Source organism: Synchiropus splendidus, chromosome 18 (genome assembly GCF_027744825.2).
Source record: "Synchiropus splendidus isolate RoL2022-P1 chromosome 18, RoL_Sspl_1.0, whole genome shotgun sequence".
Taxonomy (NCBI): Eukaryota; Metazoa; Chordata; class Actinopteri; order Syngnathiformes; family Callionymidae; genus Synchiropus; species Synchiropus splendidus.
Genome location: NC_071351.1, coordinates 8,211,984 through 8,233,253, shown reverse-complemented (window position 1 = coordinate 8,233,253; position 21,270 = coordinate 8,211,984). Strand labels below are relative to the sequence as shown.

The 21,270-nt window shown below is 44.3% G+C and overlaps 1 protein-coding gene across 5 annotated transcripts in view; it reads right to left on the bottom strand.

Annotated features, from left to right (window-relative positions):
- Positions 1-95: 95 nt before the first annotated feature.
- Positions 96-21,270, bottom strand: part of sema3h (sema domain, immunoglobulin domain (Ig), short basic domain, secreted, (semaphorin) 3H) — a 45,329-nt gene continuing 24,154 nt past the window's right edge. For 3 of the 5 annotated variants that reach the window (XM_053849562.1, XM_053849560.1, XM_053849563.1), the window contains 10 exons: positions 12,367-12,436; positions 10,686-10,830; positions 10,517-10,606; positions 10,313-10,442; positions 10,162-10,250; positions 9,945-9,986; positions 9,507-9,664; positions 9,166-9,227; positions 8,936-9,078; positions 6,424-8,349 (listed from right to left, as the gene is read on the bottom strand). In XM_053849562.1, the coding sequence (XP_053705537.1) occupies positions 7,897-8,349; positions 8,936-9,078; positions 9,166-9,227; positions 9,507-9,664; positions 9,945-9,986; positions 10,162-10,250; positions 10,313-10,442; positions 10,517-10,606; positions 10,686-10,830; positions 12,367-12,436 (1,382 nt within the window). In that variant the 3' untranslated portion in view covers positions 6,424-7,896. Of the gene's footprint in view, positions 4,937-6,231; positions 6,384-6,423; positions 8,350-8,935; positions 9,079-9,165; positions 9,228-9,506; positions 9,665-9,944; positions 9,987-10,161; positions 10,251-10,312; positions 10,443-10,516; positions 10,607-10,685; positions 10,831-12,366; positions 12,437-21,270 lie in introns of those variants that run through there. The other 2 variants (XR_008412971.1, XM_053849561.1) reach the window with 2 other exon arrangements.

Genomic DNA, 21,270 nt, shown 5'->3' with positions numbered 1-21,270 from the left:
TAGATATAGTGGTACGCATGGTTCATAGCTATTTTATGCAAATGTATCATTACACTAAATCATTAATAACACAAGGACAAACCCAAAGAAATAGGCGTGTAGTATTACTGATTTCACTGCTCCCTCCGTGCGACCGTATTTTATGCTGCAATGTCAAATCTTTCCCGACAGATGGAGACAAACTCCACACGTTGCTATTTTAAACATTCGGAAAGCAAATGCTGGGCACTATTGCATCTTGGGTCACAACTCTAGATTGGAAGTGCATGGTGGTGGTTCCCATAAGAAGCATGTGCTCCAATGAAGGTGATAATGTTTTGTCTCTTGGACTTGGTGGATGATGGGCTTGTTTTGTGGCGGTGTTGCTGTTTGCGGGGCCACATCCAGGACCATATTTCAGTGAGAAGATGCTGAGGAAGAGCAACTATAGAAGTGCAGTCAAAAAGTCACACATTTCACAGCGAGGGTCCAACATGAAGACACAGGGGTCACCAGTGACCAAGAGTCGATCTGGTCCATATGGAATGAATTGGGATTTCTGGGTTTGAAGAACATCCCAAAAATGCAAAGCTGCTAAGTGACGCCTGGAAACAGATCATTTGACCCAATTATAGGTTACGGGAAGCTTCGGCCTATATATGAAGAAGAAGACATGTTTTTCCACTTTCTTTTAAGGATCCTTAAATGTTGACTGGTTTTCTTCTGCTTTTGTTCTCGTTCATTACCTCAACAGCCGTTTAAACGTAAGAGTCTCTAATAATAAAGAGCTCAGCGGCGGGTGCTCGGCTCGGCGGTGGAGGGCAGGACAGCGTCTGAGCCTCATAAAGCCTCACATGTGGTCAGAAATGACAAACAGCGCAGCAGAGGCGGGGAGAGGATTCAAACCCACAACGTGGCCACATCTAGGGATCTTGTTAAATATTAGATTCACCAGAGTCATTCAAAGCAGCTGCCGCCGCTGCTGCTGCTGCTTCTCCCTCGACTGCAGGGGAATCGTCTCTTCTGACTCCAAGTGGGTGAGATGACTGATCATTAGGCTTCTGGATCATGTCAGGCCAATGGCTTCCACAGTTGGACCCGACGCTCTATCACCAAGGACCGTGAATAATTTCTGCTTTCTTCATCAGTCCATCAGAGAAATGTTTGAAAAGGAAACAAGTTAGAGCCTGAGCTGTGAAACAGATGTGACCGGGCTGCGCCGTGCAAACTTTATTGACTAGAGTTGACAATTATTTTTGGATGTTTAGTGGCGTATCAAAAATGTGGTTTTGGCGACGCGGTTCAGAGCAAAGCGGCTCGAGTCCTGAGCAGCTACTTCAGCTTGAGACGACTGACAACCCAGAGCCAGGTGGAGCTCTGGCTATCAAGCTTTTTTTAGCTTGGAGGTGCAAGTTGTCAGAGCATCTTACGGATGTTAGAAAGGCTATTTGTGGCGCTGTGGAGGCAACAGGTTCTGAAAGCAGTGTGGGCAGAGGGAGTCCAATTATTTTCCTGGACGTTCGGGCGACTCCTGAGAGCGTTGGCTTCTGTGCAATTTACATTCCAGACGGTGATGGGAAGTGTTAAACATCTCAATATAGCACACTGGTCAAAGTCCTGACACGATGTTAAACTTGAAACACCGGATGAGGCCGACTGAAACCTGCTGTAATTCTTGATTCTCATGTCGGTTTGTCCACTTTAAACGCTCAAACATGAGAAAGCTCCATTTGCCGTACTGTTGTTCACAACAAGACGATTCGTTTTGTTTCAGTTGCACATTGAAGACAAGACATCCCATGCACCAGGCGAAGGGTTTCATGGTGAGCTCAGAGAAACGGTTCTGTGTGGCCAAACAAAAGCTAGGCCCGGGGAGCAGACAGAACCGCCTCAAGTCCGTCACATCGATTTCACACAAGATTTAGCGAGCCAGTGCAGAGAGCCTCCCTGGATGCAACTCTGTGGTTACGTTTGCAGCCCTCTCACTGGACCAGGAATTACTACTATTTTCTTTGAGCAGTAGGGTTTTCAACGCAGGGGGAAAAAGAGCAAGATGGAAAGATGAGTCACCTTCTGTGGTAAAAGCCAAAGACGCCTTTTAACAGTTTTCATTCAGGAGCAATTTTCTTATTTCCTTTCTGTGGGTGTGTTCTGGGGCGACGCGAAACACCAGGCACGAGTCGCAGCGACAGCCTGTAAACGTCGCCATCATGTTTGTCAATGAAAAGACCAACCGGTAGCAGAACCAAATTTACTGAAGAAAAACAATACACCTGATGCAAAATGCTGAGAAAAATGGAAAAACTGAATACAATTCTGCATAAAATAGATATTCAAAAAACATGTCTAAACATCATAAAACAAAAATAACATATTTAATTTAAACGCCAAGTGAAGTGTAAATGAAAGTATCGCCAAAAAATGTTCTAATTACTTTTCAAAACTGCTTCAACAGGTGCTCTCATGTGCAGTTTTTACGGTTGTCACTTTCTTTATCTTTTTGTCTTTTCAAGAATGTCTCCATAGTTGGTAACTATCACAGATTTGCAACTGTCAATTCAATTTAGACACACATAACTGCCACCGTATGTGGCTAATGTATGTAATGTGGAGTGTCTCGCAGCCCTCACGGCCCAAAGGTGTAAAACAAGAGAACTTTTAGCCGCCCACTAGGAGACGCTCGTGGCCCAACCATGGGCCCCGGCCCCTATGGTTAAGAATCACTGACTATACATCAGTGACATGCTGGTCAACTTACAGGGGTTGCAGTACCTTATGGTACCACTCTGAGTGGTGGCAGTGTTTCTTCTTTTTAGTAGTGGGTCTTAGTTTTGCATGGGTGAACTAACAAACACAGGGCCCGGGCCCCAAACTGACCCCAAACATCTCAAAAAAGCCTTCAAATAGGTATATTCGAAGTACTTTGAATACGTGTGAATACAAATGTGTACAAGGGCACTTTAAGTTTATGAAAAAGGGCACCAGAAGCAGACCTTAAAAGGGGCACTTCATAGAAAGTACACTTAAAAAAAGTAGTTTAAATACACTAAAAAGGGCACGTACAGTAAACTTACTAACTTCACTAGAGACTCTGAACAAAAGGGCATTTTAAGTCAACTTTTGAGAAAGTACTTTCGGCATTCTTAACTCGTGCATTCCAAGTACACTGAAAGACACTTGGTTGGTTTCTCCTCTTCTAAAATGTCTCCCTCAGGACAGCGACACCGCGATTCAAACCCTGTCTAAGGACTTTGTGGCCGCTCCTGGGAGGTTCAGAGACATTAACCTGTCCATACTAGTAAATAAAGAGAATGTTTATACGGTGTATAATGGAAGCAATCAATTACCTCCAAGCGTGTGGTTGTCTCTTTCTGGAAAAAAAACGCACTGCAACAAACTGCTCACTTTCCAGCGGACACACCGTCAGCGTAATATACTGTTTCTCTGACTGAAATGTGATCAGGCCGCGGCTCCACTGAGCGCTGCTCCGTCCCTGCGCCCCGAGCCGCAGAATATTAGATTCGCAGCAAGCAAGAGCAGAACAGCAATAACACCAACATCAACAAAAAGCGCTATTGTAACGTTTCCTTGACGGTTTGGAAGCTGCAGAGCCAGAGGAGGAGGATCAGCATCCGTGAGTGTCGCTCGGGTTTCAGAGCACAGCACAGCCGCGGTTTAATATTTGATGAGAAAGTTCTGTGTGGTCACCTTGGCAGACACTTGCGGGGCCAGTTTGGATGTTTTATGAAGTGAAGACAGGGACGGACGGCGTGTGCTTGTGTGTGAGAGACAGAAGGAGCTGGATCCTCGCACCAGCTCTCTTCGCGAGGCAAACAAAAACTGCTCCACTTAGATCTGAAAGAGCTTTTTTTTGTTCTACTCCTGCCTTTCCTCAGCTTTCAGTTCCGTACTTTTGGATGTATACTCGCAAACTTGAGGCGCAAGTTACTTTATAATGAAACTTTTTATCAAACGCTTTCAGCCACTTACATCTGTGGTGCTTTCTTTTGCAAGTCTAGAAGTAGTTTATAGAATATGTCTCTCATTTTGACCTACTTTTTAACACTCATTCAGATTGAGTTATACCCGACGGTCTGTGAGGTCATCATCCATCCTCAGTACTAGTCAAGGGCATTAAAGAGGATAGAAAACTATACAGCGAAGTACAGAGTAGTAAATTGGTCTCTTTGTTTTTAACAGATTTATCTGCCGTTGAAAGCCTGTAGTGCTTTTCCCCTTATACATATGTATAGACACATAATGATATTCCAACTGTAATTCTGGACATGACCAGTGAAGAACCGATCTAAACACAGAGAAACCCTGCAGCTTCTGCTTACTCTCAGCATCCAGTCTAACAACAGGGGACAGCTGTTAAGCAGCCAGCCACACTCATTATGAGACACATTTCTCCTTTGTTGTCTTGAATCTTTCAATCTCTGTGTATGTGCCACCAACATGGAAATATATATGACCTTCCCAACAGTGAGAGAAAAAGACGAAGTTTTCTGTTACTGCTTTAGGATCGTGACTGAGCCACAGTAATCTGTCATGATCCAGTATGTTCACATGCCGACACACACTTCACGTCAACTCGCACGCACTTAAAAAGCTCTTACTGACACACACACATACACAAGTTTGGGTCTCGGTTTCTGAAGCCAAGAGTTTGAGCTGGTGTTTGTTTTTCCGTCTGTGGTTAGCGCCGTCGGGGAAGTGGCCACCGGATTGGATTTATTGACAGTTGGTGAAGGTGACTGGCACAAAGTATTCTGACCAATAGGAATGAAACACTGGGTCCTATGTGAATGGTGGAGCCGTGGTGGGTGCTGCAGGTCACAGTTGAAAGACAGTGACCTGTCAACAAGAAGGCCCTGGCTTACGTCCAGGTGAAGTTCTCCTCTCCTTCCTCTGGATACCCACTTGTCCTTCAACTGCGATTTTGCTTGATTCATGTCTGCCAATCAAGAGGCAGAAATGGTATGAAAATAGGAACAAATCGATGAAAGCCAAGGAAGAGTGAGATTAAAAATAAGAGCTTATAAGAACCGCACTCTCAAACTGACCCAGAAGTTTCTGGGTGTGTTCCGACTGTTGTGCCAAGAGCGGGAGCACAAGCTCACTCATTCCACAACAACTGTAATATTCCTCAAATGGCCACAACTTTTTCACAACCACATAAACAAGTATTTTAATCCGAAAGTGAAGAACAAGAATCATGATCGATTAGACCGGAGGAACATTCCATTTTCTTTAACGTCTTTAACGTTAAAAGTGAATTAAAATTTACGAGCGGACTCTCAGGAGTGATTTGAGTCCCGCTTGGTTCTGTTCCTGACATAAGTGCCAGCTCGCTAACATAAAGGCGTCTTTATTTAACGTTGGACCTGCTTCCTAATTTACTGCCAGATTTCACTACCAGCTGGAAATGAAGTAATATATTGGTTGGCTTCTCGACGCCCTGGCTGGAACTCATTAAAAAGTCACCGAGGTCCGGTTTGTGTGGGATTAAGCCGTTGTGAGGAACACACACCAAACTGTTGGGACCCTCTCAGGGGTTAAGTCGTGTCATGGTCGGGTTCTTGTTTCCGAGTGTGTGTTTCATATCTCAGAAAATGAGGTGTAATCTATGGCATCCTGGCACAAGTTACAAGCTGGATCATTACTATTTATGAGGTCACTATTAATGACTGACAGCTCTTTTTTTTTGCATGTTTGACAAACCTGCAAGGGTCCAAATGTCCTTTACTACAAAGCCCCAGCTGCAGGTTTGGAGAGGGTTTGCCATGTTAGGCGAGTTGAGACAGAGGTCAAGCCTCTCCTCAGTCTTCGGCCCTATAGAATGTAATTTCCTCAACCTAAAAATCTGATGTACCACCTGCTTTCCATCACCGGAATGACTGGTGAGTATAGAAGTAAAAATGAATGCTGCAACCTCACCACTGCTCTGAGAGCTTCCATTTAGCTTGTCGATCAACCCCTTCACTCTTCGATAATCCCATCGTAGACAAGTGCTGCCATCAGCCAAAGCTTGTTGGTATCAAACCCGGGTAAGAAAAGAGCATCCCCAACAGTACCATCATTCCCCACCAATGTGCGTAAGTAGGTTGCTTGCTCATGTTACAGATGAGAGAAGAAGAAGATGAATGGGGCACATGCTCATCTAGGCTGTCTGCAGTTTAGGGAGTTGTAACTGGTGAGAAAACAGAGTCACTGTCGCGACACTGTGGCTCGGCTTGTTGGCTTGTTTACCTGGGAGACTGGGGAAGAAAGATTCACCCGGTCAGCAGTTCCTGAGAGTCTTTCTGGGAGCAGTACTGGAGCCCTGATGAGGACCTCATCTATATGCTGGACTTGCCACTGAGTCGTGTAGAAAGAAGCTCTGTCGTCGGGAAAGCATGCACCTAAAATTACAACATAGGAAGACTTGAGCTGGTGCGGAGGGAATGGAGGTTTTATTGACTTAAAACAACCGGGCTGTACACAGTACTGTAGAACCAACAGCAGTTTTGTCACTCAGTGAGACCATCAATACATTTTTAACCACCTCTTGCATAAAGCAAGTCACGTTAGATGCCGTTCACTAAAGCCCATGGAGTACTAGGAGTTCACTAGGAGATCAACATCATGACGCTGAAGTCATCGATACACAACTGACCAAAAAAATGACTCCAGAACCCACTGCAGGTGGGACGTTTCTATCACAGAATGATGAAATTTACATATTTTTAAGTGATTTCACAACATAGCAGCAGCATTTTTGACAGTTTAAGGAGGAGAATTGCAGGGCTGAGGGTTTCAGGTGGACACTTTATGAGTCACTTTCAGAGGCTGAAACAAATACACCAGAATTGAACGGAGCATCTTTCTTCGACTCTACAGGACAAGTGTACACTGGGTCGTCATTTCTTAAATTAATCTTCAGCATATTTCCCTGGACAGTTCACTGTGGTCTGTCAATAAGAATCCACGAAACAAGAAACTTTTTGCTTGCAGTTCCCGCTCAGTGTCGACTGCTGAGCTGACAAATAAAAACTGAGGGCTGAAATCCTCCTCATGATTTCATCCGTTCGGAACGGGAAACTTGTTTATGATGTGGCCCAATATCAAAAGAGGCTCCTGCAGTTTTATGTCAAAATAAAAGCACAGAGATGCATAAAACGTATCCATGAAATGTACAACTATTTACAGCTTTTTTTGAGTTGCTCTGCATTTGTCATGCTCAGCAACGTAAAGTCATTCAGGGTGCCAACTTTGTAGGAGAATTTACAACACCTTTTCACCTCCAGGTTTCACTGACTTTCTGGTGCCATGGAATTCAGCCTGACCTGTCAACGTATCTTCAGGAAAAAGGCCGTCACAGCAAAGTAAAAAAACTAAACAAATTGTTTACCATGGGATGATGAGAGCACCGGGTGGAACAGAAACCAGCGTTTGCCTGCAGGTACCACATCATATACAAACACATCTGCGCTGCTTTGGAGAGTGATTGTCAGGGGTCTTAAAGAGCCGAATGAGGAATTTAAAGCACAACATGCTGAGCCACAACACGATCCTGGAGGCAACAATCATCTTTTTTTTTTTCTCAGTAATCAGACATTGGGAAGGAGGCCACTCTTTCCAAATTCCCTAAAATGTCATTGTCACGACACAGAATGAGTGATGTGGACATGCTGTTTATCCTTCAGCCAGCATGCTCTGCAACCCACTGTGCTCCTGCGCTTCAGTTGACTTCCAGATCGTTGGCCTGTCCAGTCCTGTCCGTACTTCCGCTGTATCGTCAAAGACTGAAGAAGTGCATGCCGAAGTCTCAGTCTGTATTTACAACTGGTGTCTGTGTGTGAACTTAAATATGTGTATGCATGTGTGTGTGTGTGTGTGTGTGTTGGAGTCTCTGGATCCGGATGCAGGGCTCTCTCAAGCGCTTCTTGGCGCTCTCAGCTGCGGCTTGCTCCTGCTCTTCCGTCCTGCTGCTCTTCCTCCTCCTCCTCCTCTGGCACCCCCATGCTTGTGCCTCTCGCCCCTCTCTCTTTCTTTGTCAGGAAGCATCATGATATCGCTGTGGCGGCGATGGTTACGGGGAGGCCGGTATCCCAGGGCGCGGCAGTGCTGCCCGAGGTTCCGGGGGTGAATGAGAGTCATGACGTCCTCGTACCAGGGCTGGTATCCTGGCTTCTGATAGGGCGAGCTGGACCAGGAGGCGAGGAGGTGATTTGCAGAAGGGCTCCAGACAGCGAGGCGGATGGTGACGGCGGTCCAGTGGTAACCATGCTCCTCCACCTGGCAGTGGTAAACTCCGCCATGAGTCAGCTCGGCTCGCCGGATCAGGACGCCACGCTCGATCACCACCACCTGGTCACTGGTTTGCACCTGCAGTGGATGATGAAAGCTGAATCTATTTTCCAACAAAACCAGGCCTTCCTCCACTTTCCTGTCCTTGGCAGCATGCATATCTCCCTGCCATCACTCCTCTTAAAAGTGTCTTGAGTTCTACTGCTGTCCAGGTCTCTGGTTGCCTTACACTTCTTCACTCCTCACTTTCTTCATAAGTGCGTTTGCTTCGAGGAAACATGGCTGTCTGGACAACTTTGGTCGACTCTTTCAATGATACAGAGGAAAGTTTCCAGTATTTCTCTTCAGAAGTGGATCCCTGCTACCTTGGAGCACAAACATGGATGCCGACAACACAGACCGAGTCGTGAACAAGGCAGCACTACGAAGGGCTGAGGGCAGCAGGTGGTTTGAGAGTTGGCTGCAGGCTCACAGATGTGACTCTCACCAGGATCGGTGATCAGAATATGAAGGAAACAGCTGATAATTCTAAGACATTAGGTTAGCTGAACAGTAACAGCAACATCTCATAATCGTCTCTTTTTAACCTGCGCTAATGTCATAAAATACAAAGTACATTGACCTCTCGCAATAAGGTGACACATAACTGTATATGTGTCATTACCTGGTTGAGTTCTGGGCTGTTCTCGCCTGCTTGTTTGTACCAGGTGACGGCAGCATGTCTGGATTGGGGCAGACACTCCAGGTAGGTGCTGTTCCCCTCAGCCACCATCATCACTCTCTGCTCTGCCTCCACCTGCAGTCCAGCTGAGAGCCGGTCAGAAGAAACTTCTCTTAGTCACTGTGAAGTACAGTATAAAGTATAGATGCGTGGAAGAGGGTTGAGTCTCTCACCTCCCTGTCTCACACACTGAGTCAGTGGATCTTCATCCTTTCCTAGATGGCGTGCATTCCTCCTGTGGAGAAAAGAGTCAGAACATTTGACACATGGTACATCACTGGAAGCTAATGTGGAGGCCAATAAAACCGTTTTACATTTGACTGTCTTGGTTGTTCTAGAGGAATAATATGTGCACTGTTTGGGGTTCTGTATGAATTAAACATGGACACTGTTTACAGTACAGTGTAAATAGTATAATCAAGTCAAACTTCAGTCATCGTCCACTGTTGTGGAAATGTCATTTTTTGTTTGTTAGGTAACCCTGCAATAGCTGTAGATGAATCTGTCTGGTTACCTGCGGACAGTGGGCATGTAGGGGCTGCAGGCGTGGCCGTCCCAGGTGCAGTAGGGGTCTCTGGCCAGGCAGCACTCGGCGCAGGCTTGACCATAGAGCTCACACTGGTAGAGGGACAGCTGGGATACCCCCTCACTGGAGCCAACAAACAACCACTGCTGGAGGAGGAGCAGATGGAGGATGAAGGATGAGGATGGTGGGCAGGGTGAAGCGGCCATGACAAAGAATGCATACAAGAGACAATGAAGAACGGTAGGATGGAAGTGAGAAAAGAGAAAGAGGGAAAAGGGGAGCAATGTTAAGAAACAGCAAAAGTCTGCGGTGAAAGCCATGCATTGGGCCACCATAGCAATTCTTTTAGGAGCGACAAGGTGAGTGACCCGCCCTCTGTACGCATGTAAAGGCAAGTTGGACGTTAGAAAGAGACTCATCTGTTACCTTCTTCTTTGAGATCGTCATCGCTGTAACGGGAGATTTGTGCTGTGAGTCAGAGGAGAGGAAGAATCAGTCGACACAAATTCAGACTTGACTGCGGCAGTAAATGCCACTGAAATACTTGATAATCACACATCTTTTTTAGAAATGCTAGTTGTGAAACAGTTATGTATTTATTAGAGCAATGTTTGATAATGTATCACAACACTGACTCGCTTACCTGGAAGACTTGCAGCTGCTCTAGAGTGATCTCCTGGATCTGACCGTGTTCTTTTGGCACATGAATGGCCTTCAGCACAAGGCCAGAGTCTGCGGCAAAACAACAGCTTTAATGAAACATGTACGTTTAGCAAAGCGCTCTGAGGTGTTACCTGTGCCGATGAACAACACATCATAGGTGGTGTCAACAGCTTCCACTCGGTCCACCACAAGTTTACTGAACTTGTAGTGGACTCCAACTCTGACAAGTAGAGGGCGCTCTCCTAGTGGCAGCACATTCTCCTGAAAAACAAAGACATGAATCAGATGTCCTTTGCATCAGCTACCATCAGACTTAAACTGCTGAGTGTTTGAACCTGGAGCAGTGGGTGAGTCCGGCTGAAGAAGATGACATCGTCTGGATATTCTCTGGTTGAGCTGTAACTCCCATACGTGCTGCTTGGACACTTGAGAGAGAAGATGCCCATCCGTCAATGAATGGATCCGAACTCACACAAATAAAACAAATGGTGGCCATTCACTTACTGTTCCTGGTCGCGGGTACGGCACCTTTCCTGTAAACTCCGCCCACTTGTACTGGGGGCCCTCCTTGTGCAGGAAGTTCCCTTTAAACGCTCGCACTATATCCTCCATTCTGTACACGCACACGGCGGAGCCGTTCAGAATGTCACTGCAAGACAAAAAAAACATTAATTTGATCACTTCAGTGCATGAATCCTCTTCTTCATGTGCAAACAAGGCTGCTTCCAAACATTAGATCACTTTCCTTGATATATTGAAACTGTCTTTTAGAGGTAAATTAAATTAGAGCCATATTCTGTTTGTGCTGCAGTGAGTCATCGTGGCTTTGCAGCTTGAACGCATCAGCTCACTGAATGTGCTTCAATGTCCAGCTCATACAGTCTGAAAATTCAGAACCATGCACTGTAACCATATTCAATTTCCTCGATGCAGTCACATTTTGGCAAAAGGTGAAAAATTCCAAGTGTTTGATTTGGAAGGCCAACTGGAATGAAAATATGGAGCGGATGATGTTTAATTATGTTTACATACAAACAAACCTGCAAACCTTCAGGAAACATGTCGTCCACTGTCTGATTTTTTTTGCATCCCGTGGTTCATCATGTGGCTAGGACTGGACACCACCACCTATCCACATTGTTTAGGTCACTGTCCAATGCCCAGAGAGGAGGGGAGAACGTCGGTCCTCCTCCATGGAAATAAATCTCTGGCAAGAATCTAGTCCAGTTGACTAAACTTGCTCTAGATTTACTTTTCATTCCCATTCAACCGAAGTAAACTGAACCACACATCCTTCACTTCCTAATAAACAGCTTATGTTGTATATTCCACGTGTCTTTAACACTTTTTCATTCAACAGAATGACCCGTGAGTGCGGCTCCGCTGCGGTCCAGACCCCACCCAGGGTCAAACATGAGAGTCCTGTCTGTTCCCTGCTCACATGCCAGGCTCTTTTCCAGAACCAGAGCGACTCTCAGGCTTGTTAAGCCAAATGTTGACATTTCAGTGTTGCTACTGTGAAACCTGGGCATCCACATCTGAAGCTGGTTAATACAAAGAACAAGTGCAGCCTTTATAACCAGGGAAGAAAAAAAATGACACTATAACTGCAGACTTTTGTGTCAGTTTACGTTCTCATTATTTCTGGCTTTGCTCACATTGTTGATTTTCCGCTTGCACAACTACGTCTCTGTGCATCACACTGCTTTTCACTCAGCAGTTTCATGAGCTTTAATGTGCCTGCTTTCGCTCCAGTTTTGTTTACACTCATGTAAGCACAGCAACTTGTGTTATTGTCAGAGCGCTCACAAAGTCAGTCCTCGCCCGCTTCATGCAAGGCGGCCCCACTTGATTTTAATAGCGTTTGATGCATATTTGTCTAAAAAGGTCTCAACAGAATATGAGAAAAGTGTGACTGCTGGATGGCGTCGACAGAGCCACGCAGATTTAAGCCAGAGAGTTCACCAGGTATTGTTGGTGACTGTCTGTCCACAGTGACTGTGTGAAGTATAATTCATAAAAATACTGGACTGCTCTGGAGCAAGAACTGCTGAGGCTATATCCGGACAGGATCATAACTCTAAAGTTTTAATGTGCGGCCGTCATCCCCTCAGCTCACATTGAAGACAGCCGGCTCAGCACACAACCCTCCCCAGAATGGACGCTCAGCTTTACATCCACCCACCTCGACGTGGTAAACAGCCCGTAGATGAGGGGGTTCTTCTTGTCTTTCTCGTGCAGGATGAAGATGTCCTCTGGAACGAGAGAAGAGACATGAATATTTCGCTGAAAAATAAACAGTGAGGAAATCACTGGATTCATTTAGCAGAGTGTGGATTTCTGTGTTTGCTATTCATGTGCCGGCATGTGTGTATCTGTGTGCGCCGACTGTGTGACTAATGACGTCGGGCATGCTGGCAGCAAGGCTGACTGGCTGTTTATGATGAATATGTGGCCATTAATAACTGGACGCAGTGGGGGAGCGAAGCGCTGAGGCCGCCACAGGAGAACAACACCTGCTGTCACACACACATACACACACTAATGCCGCACCTCAATCTTCTCTCTGCGCCTCAAACATGGCGGATTACAAGATTCGCCACATTTGTGTTGTTCTGACTGTTGTTGCTCACGCCGTGCCAACAGGTGGAGTGTGGATCACACCATCTGTCTTTCTGTACGAAATACAATCCAAGTCTAGTCAATTTAAGTGCAGCTCATTAAATGGCATTCCTTCTTTACACGTACGTCACATCGCTGGCTCTGCAGGGATGTTTTTAATTTGGAGGGAGGCTGCCAGTTTAAAATATCTCACATAAATAAAGTTCGAACGACGGTGAGAGGTGTTTGGCCAAATCATACACCCATTCACTTATAAAACTCAGATGTGTTCTGAGGTCTGAAACTCAAATAACACGTCTCATGCTGGTGGGAGTGAATAAAGACGAATGCATGACTTGGACACATTCAGGACAGATGGAGTCCTTGAGTCAAAATTAATCCGACTGACTCATTGAAAGGTTCAGATCTGTTTTACCTAAATATTGTATTCCACATCTGCAGCAATGAGCGCTGTTCAATTTGAGGGATTAAGTGCATTATGACATTCGAACAGCTCCGAAGGAAATGAAGAGATTTAGTTGGTTAAGAAGCGGCTCTGTACAAGCACACACTTGACCATCTCCAGAACATTCAATCTTGGTCAATAGTTTCAGCAAAGAGGCTCTGGGTGGAAGTGATTCATCCAATTGAACTTGCCTCAACATGACTACCAAAGAAAGGGAGCGGGAAGTTCTGAGCACTTTGAGCTTGTTCACAGTGTAATCCTCGGGTGTTCAGTTCAACTTTAAAACTGGATTTTAGGTTCTCCTGCGATACATAGGGGAACACTAAAACCTTTTTATATTTCACCTCGTCTGCTTCTGTCTTCACCAAACCTCCTTGCTGTTCTAAAAGTACAACAACTTTGTGAAATCGCTGGCAGCCCATGATAATTGGATTTATTCCAATGCCAAAAAATGCAAGTGCATTTGGCAGATGCGCCAAATTGATTCTAAATGGTTGCTTGTACTGAAAGCATTAGCCCTGAAATGGACTGGCAACAGCTCCAGACGTCGACCTGTCCAACATTACCCAGAGTGAAGATGTGGAGGAGCGTCATTCAAAAGGGAATACAGGCAAACCATGTGTTTTTCCTCTACTTTTCTACTATATTTTTAATTATTTAGAGCATAAAGGACCGTGCAATACAATCTTTACTCAGCCACAAATGCTTGAGAAACTGTCTCATCTTGTATTCATGAAAAAAAAAAACATTCCCTGTCTCTTCTGTGAATTAACCTCTCCAACTTTCTTTGCTGCCTGCGTTTTTACAATTCAGTTGTCATCTGTCACTGCGGCGACAGGCGTTCAAAGTTTGCTCAAAGGTTTGTTGTTTATGACTGTTCTCAGAGACGTTCTTATCATCGAATCTCTAGCCCACGTCTCGCTGTGATCATCTATAAATACACAACTTGACTCGGCATCTCTGCTGGCAAGCAACTTAAGACGCCTGTGAAACACAGTGAGAATATTTTACCCGAAAAGAACTCGCGGTCGATGATGAGTTGCATAAAGTTTTAGAAACATTCCGGAAGAAAGGAGTTGCAGAAAATATTGGACTTTTTCCTGCACAGTGTTTCTGCATTTAAATTTTCTGTTTTTAGATCACCAACTTGTGTTTTTTTCCCCAATGATGAGTCACTGCCTAGTTGTGAGCCAGATTGTATAAAGATGATGGAATAAAAACAATTGTGTGTGTTGTATCTCCTGCATCTTGTATTTCTTGACAGTTTCTGCCTTGGTTATTCCTTTATGCTCATTTCTTCAACTGCCTTGTTGTTGTGACAGCGACAGCAAAACATATCATGGTTCCCACATTCTTGGCGTTCCTGCAGCTTCAGGTGGCCTGGTACATCTACGGGCCCGCAGGAAGTCTAATCTCATCTCATCGGTGGTGCACACACACACACATGAACACACACACACACACACGCCCCACACACAGCGATGAAGACAAAGATTCAATCTAAAATACAGTGAAAATACATTCCGTGTTCCCATATTGTGACACCTCAACATCAGGATGGAACTGCCAACTCAAACGCAGCAAACAATATTATACACTAATATATTTATGGGAAATCAGATACTACAGTTGGTTCCCTTTGTCACAAGCACGAAACTGTAAAACAATTTTGAGGCCCCTGTCAGCACCATCCATCTTTTCTTTCATCCTTTCACCTATTATCACCGCTTTCTCCAGAAGCAGCCTCTTCTTTTCATCCCCTGAATACTTTATCATCACGCTTTTCTTCTGGATGTTCTCTTGGCAATTCTGCCTTCATGCTTGTGGATGATATATACAGCGATACTGAAAGCTTTGATCCGACAGCAAAGTTGTTTCAAGGACAGATAAACCAAGATTTACACCTCAACCAGCGGAGGGAAGTTTTACAGCCAAGGGGCCAGTTCGATGGAACCCATTTAGGTCCAGACAAAAGTCAGACTTTGGACCCGACATTTTTAGCAGACTGTTAAAATACGTCATCAGAGATGTTACACTCGAGAAAATACTGAGATATAGGACGCAAGGCTTCATAGCTGGTTTGAGATCCAGTCTTAATTATTTTTAAATCTGCCTGACGTAACCTCATCCCTCCTTTCCAGCTGATTATCTGCTCTTCTCTCATGTCTGTGTGATTAATGGAAGCAGTGAATTAAGAGTCATGAATCTTCCACAAGGGAGGCAACGGAAAACCAACATTATTCCTCCCAAACTGGGAAACGTCTCACTAGGTAAGTCGAACAAGAAGAAGTTTGTGAAAATACTTCACACTAAAAGCAACAACCTGATGACAGAAGATGAATTTCAGCCTCTCACCATGTCCCATTCTTCACCTTAGAAGCGCTCATCCTCCATCACTTAACACTCCACCTGGACTCTGTAGTGCAGCCGTGGTTTCACTTTCACCAACCCTCCTGCTAATTCCCAAATGTTCTATCTACCGCCTGCATCTGTCTGTCTGGCCTATTTTCTCTGAGGATTGTTTTTGTGTCTTCCACACTAAACAAAAAGCCTGTTTCCCCCTCAGGGAAGATAGTGTTGTCTCGCCCGCAGACCTGCAGCCTCTCCCCTTATCGGCGTCGTCCACCTCCTCCTCTTCGCAACTGTCTAGCCATAGACCCTCAGGCAGAGTCCCCTATTCTCTTCTTTTCCTCTTATTCTCTAGAAGCCAACATCTACCTCTTTGTCACCTTTCCAACCGCACCATTATCTCCTCTGCGCCAGCCCAAATGTCCAATAATAGCCAGGGTTTCAATCTGGTTTGCTGGTTTAACCCCTCCGGCTGTTGGCCTTATTCTCTTTGTCGCTCCTTCCTCACAATGACACACTTTACTCTCCGCCATGGCTAGGCATGTCTTTGTGAAAACTGAACAATCAAACCAAGATGTTTAAGTCAGAAAACTAGTTCCCCCAATCTGTCAGAAGCTGTGCAACACATAAAGACTAAAGGTTGGAATCAGAAAGACAATTCTAAAACTCTGAGGGTGGTGATAAGTAAGTCTTGTTGATATGGAGGCATCTCCATTTAGATCATCACAATACACAATATGTGTTTTAATATGACTCCGATGAGACTCCACTACTCAACAAATGTAACTAGTTTTCAAGGTGTCCCTGCCGCCTCCACTGTGGCGATCATGATTTATAAAACCTGCACCTCAACGTCCCTTCTTTCCTCCCTCATCCCCACGCTTCTGTCAGCACCAACTTTTCTTGTTAACAAATTTCCACTCCTCCACCATCACTCACACCCTTGCTGTTCCCAGCTCTTTTCTCCATTTTTATCCTGACCTTGGTGTCCGGTGAGTTTTGGAAACCCATTGCTCTGCTTGTTCAGTGCCCTGTGATTTAATTCTCATGCTCATGATAATCTTTTTTTTCCCTACTTTCAAAGCTTCAAAACCCCCTTCTCCCGCTCTGCTTTGATGACCATATTACTGGCTTGTTGAGCAAACGCCACTTTATTTCTCAGTTATATATCTTTCCATCTCATCTCTAATACTCAACTTCCTCTTCATCGCTGATTCTCTCCGTTTCATCTTCACTTAGAGCTGAAAATCACTTTGATAAAAGCTTTAAATATCCTCCCTCACCTTCTTCCTCTCATCTTTGTCCTCCCTCCAACCTCCAACCACGGAACCAATTTTCTCATCTTCTCCTCCTCCTCTTGTCGAACTCACACAATAACCTTCCCCTTCTCCACTTGTCCTTCCTCATATTTACCCTCCTCTCTTTTGAAACCCTGCTGCTCTCCTCCGCCTCCTTCTCCACTGGCCTGAAGCCCTTCTGCTTCCTCCTTCCATCTTCCACCGGATACAATTGGCGTCTATTCAACTATTTTCTGAGATGAATTAGAAATGCTGAATGGGAGCCTCACAACATGATCAATCTTTTTTTGCTGTAACAAAACAAGTCTCCACTGACGCCTACTATAGAAATTGTTGCTGGTGATGAGTTATTCAAGCAGCAAATAGTAATGGAAATGCATTTGTCAAGTTCATTTGACAGAATTGGGGCTAGGGGTGACAACTCTGATGTCTAATGCTCTATTGTCACTTACAATGCGGGCTTCTGTCCTCTTGGCTTTACGCTGCTGTGTCATCAGCTACCATTTGGTATGAAACAAGTCCATTAATGAGGCAATGATGTGCTCATATAAACATATTATGGCAGCACAGATGCAAAACTTGGGGGTGAAGGAACATTTGTGTTTGAAGCAGAAATGTGACAGAACAAAAACAGTTCTGTGACACAACAGTGAAACGGAACTCATCCATTGTGTGTGAAGTAATTCACAAGAGTGTGTTTACATATATTTGATTCTTTATCTATGACAGCTAAACACACAAAATGCTATTTCAAAAAATTTCATCTGGAATAATGAGTCAAGCAGAGAACTCTGCGCCATCCTAAGTTGTTTCGAGCCCCTTCTCGCAAACACCCTTGTGTCTACATCTCACAGCATGAAATTCAGCCACAACTATAACCTCAGAAAGCATTAAATTCTCTGTAATCTGGCCTCTGACATTCCCTCCAACAGAGAATCAGACCATTAAAAGAACGACTCTCCTCTAGAAGACAGGACATAGCAAACACTAAACCACTTCCTGCACAATAAATGTTTGTTTTTCCAATAATTGTGGCTCAGTGAGGCTTGAAGGACGAATGAAACCAGCACACATCTGACCAAAAACGACAGCGAGTGCCAGACCTGTGAGCAGTCACTCTCATAAAAGAGATAGAAGCGACAAGGATGAAACAATCTTGGCCGATGAGTCAGTCTCTGCGGCTCCCCTGCACTCGATGTGCATCGGACAAAACCAAAAATGAGAGATGGTTAACAAATGAGTCAACACTGAGAGTTGGGTTTAGATGTTGGGAAAGTGGGCGAGCAGTTACGACTTTACCAAGAATGTCTGTGGAATGCGCAATACTACATAAAATACTCCTTGTGTAATCCGGCCTTCTGAACATGTATAGTCATCTCCTCATTACATTTACATCTTGAAACCATTTCCTGTCTTTTATAATGTATCTGTCTTGACATTTATTATTGTTGACTATTACATACTAGAAATATCCATATTTTTTCAACATCCTGGGTCTCCCATTTTGTAGCTGTCTTCATATACATACCGCCACATGAATAATATGTAAATTAGTCCGGAGATTTATATAACAAAAGATGGTAGCGCTGCCATGTTTTATTTATGTGTATTCAAACTCGGCACATGTTGCATCCCCGGAGATGGAGAGAGATGAAGAGAGATGAGAGAAGACAGGCAGTTTCCTTTGTCATGGGACTGAATATAGATCTGTCCATACATTAGCATTTTGGAACCTCAGATGCAGTGTTCAAGTAAAAATAAGTGTTTACATCGTGCTCAATGGGAAAGAAAGTGTCTCGCCCCCAATGCTCCAAGTCGTGGTCCAGACGAAGGTCTAAATGCATGTTTATCTCTGAAGATTGGTGAATGAAATCTGCCTCTCGTCTTTCTTTATTGAAATCTCTGATCAATATTTAACTGGCTCACCACCGGTTTTGAATATGAGCACCGAGGATGCTGCTTTAAATGTCTGAAAAAGAAGGCAAGCCAAAGTTCCTACAGCCGATCAAGAACCAGCAGCAGTCTGCCAGATGATTCATGACAAATGGATCTCAGAACTCAGTGTGTTCGACCACTTTGACACTTTTGAGACCTCTTTGATCATAATTTAAACCTTGAATTTATTGAACAACAAATCAAAGTGTCACAATCCTAGAAAGTTACATCTGAACAATAAATTAAAGCTGAAAAGCTTCTCAAACACCAATGCATTTAAGTCAGTCAACGGCCATGCAAATGTAAATAAAGCATCCGCACATCAATACGCAAAACACTTTCCACACTTCCTCGCAATAAGCAGCCCACAAACATTGTATGTGTAGTGTTTCTGTGTGGCGAAGCGCGACACAAACACAACACTGACGGCATTCTTAACCTAATGGGTAAATCTCCTGTGTATGGGATTGTGGTTTTAGCTTTGTATGCTTGCACCCTTATCACAAATATAAAACATGACCGCAGGCATGCTGGGCGAAAATATTTATGCTGCGAGTGTGTGTACCAGGTGTGTAATCAGACGGTGGTGCCGCTGCATGTGCGCCTGTGAAAGGTTTATATTTACACGAAACAGACGCAGCGCCTGATTTACCTCCTGTTGTGGTTAAATGTACCTGCTTATTCACAACGCAATTGTGTGCGTGTGCGGGTGTCCGGCAGAAAGGAGCCCTCCTGTTTACTTTGAGCGGCTTCTGTTTACGAAAAACAGCAGAGATAAGGAACTGGGCCTGTCTCCACAGTGCTCGGCCGTTGCATGGCTTCCATCTACATGCCCAAGATTTATTTTCACAGGATAAAAAGAAAGTCCCGGGTGACCACCGGAGGATTGAAGATTTAATTCCTATGAGCGGTCAGGGTGATTGTCATCTCACACTTGTGCTCTGGTCAGGCAGCTTTGAAAGTGTTTCATGTTCTGATCAAAGTAAGTCCAAAAAATGCTTTTATAAAAGATTAAATATTTACATTTTCAGTTTAAACTTACACATCATACACTATTAAGTTCCAAATAACTGGAATCCAAACCATTCCTGAGCATGACGGCTTGCCAACAAGAATCATGCGACTGTTTTCGGCTATAACTGTGAGTACCAATGGATTTGAGCTGAAGATAAAGATGTCTGTCATCTAAAGGTAAACATTTTTCCTTCCAGACAAATTACAAAAGCAATCTATTTACATTTGCGGTCCTGTGTACAGTCTCATGCAAACAAATTGACCATTGCGATGAGTTCTGACAGCCTGACTGGAGGGAATACTGACATGGAACATAAGCTCTTCAGGAAATGTAAGAGCAGGTGTGCTCAAGTGAGACTTAAACTAAATTGACCTGTGTTTGCAGAGTCAACATCCTGCCTCAACACGAGTCTGTCAGCCAGTCCGCATTTGCCTGAAGGAGGAAGCCTTATCAATGGAACCACCAGGGCTTCTTTGCTGCAAAAACGCAATTTAAAAACCCAACAAGGAATGTCAGCGGGCAGAGCTTTTAATTCGCAGTAATGAGTAAGAGTGTGCGGTGTCCCAAGGCAATGGAGTCAGGGGTCACCCTGTGCAGGTTGTAAGACAGACTGAACAAAATGAGCAGCTAATGCATCACAGGGTACACAGATGCATCCACTTACACTAAAGAATGTCCTGAAGGAAACTCCAGCAATTACAGTGAGGACAATGATCCTCCCTGGTGTTTGCTGTCTCCGATTAAATGTAAAGGAAAAAGAAGTGAGAACGTTCCAGCAAAGGCATCTCATCTCATTTATAAGCTGAATACTGAAAATGGAGGGAGTCTTTTTTAATGTTTCTGTGGGGTAAATGATTTGGCTCTGGTCATACTTGGCAAGATACTGAACACTGAATCACACTAAGAGCATCAATTTAATAATGTCGCCATTTAGTCCTCTACTGAGAGATTACAAGCCCAAAGTGGAAACCAACTCTTTGCAACATATCGTCAACTGAACAGTAAAGAAATTCTTGCAGCGTAAACCCCAGATGAAAGTGGACAGCCGATGTTATGGACATGTTGTGACCGTTCATCGCCATGACTCCATCTCCCTGCTGACGTGAGATGTGTAATTTAAGGTTTATGGGAATTTTAAGATCATGGGGTAGTAAAACGGGTTCTTGTCAAGCCTTTGAACTTTTTGGAAGTGTGGATTGAAGTCGTTTCGGTAGCCTTTTTATTGATTTTGCAAGTCTGTGAAACCAAACAGCTGCAAGAGACGCAGTGTTACAGCAGACGGATGGGCGAGAAACGAACACGCTTCAGCCTTGTAATGTAAAATGCTTTTAAAAGTGAGGTAATTTAACATACTTAAATGCTTAAAGTGGGACACAGTCAATATGAAAACATTTTATGTCACTTTCATGTTGCAGGAGCAGAACT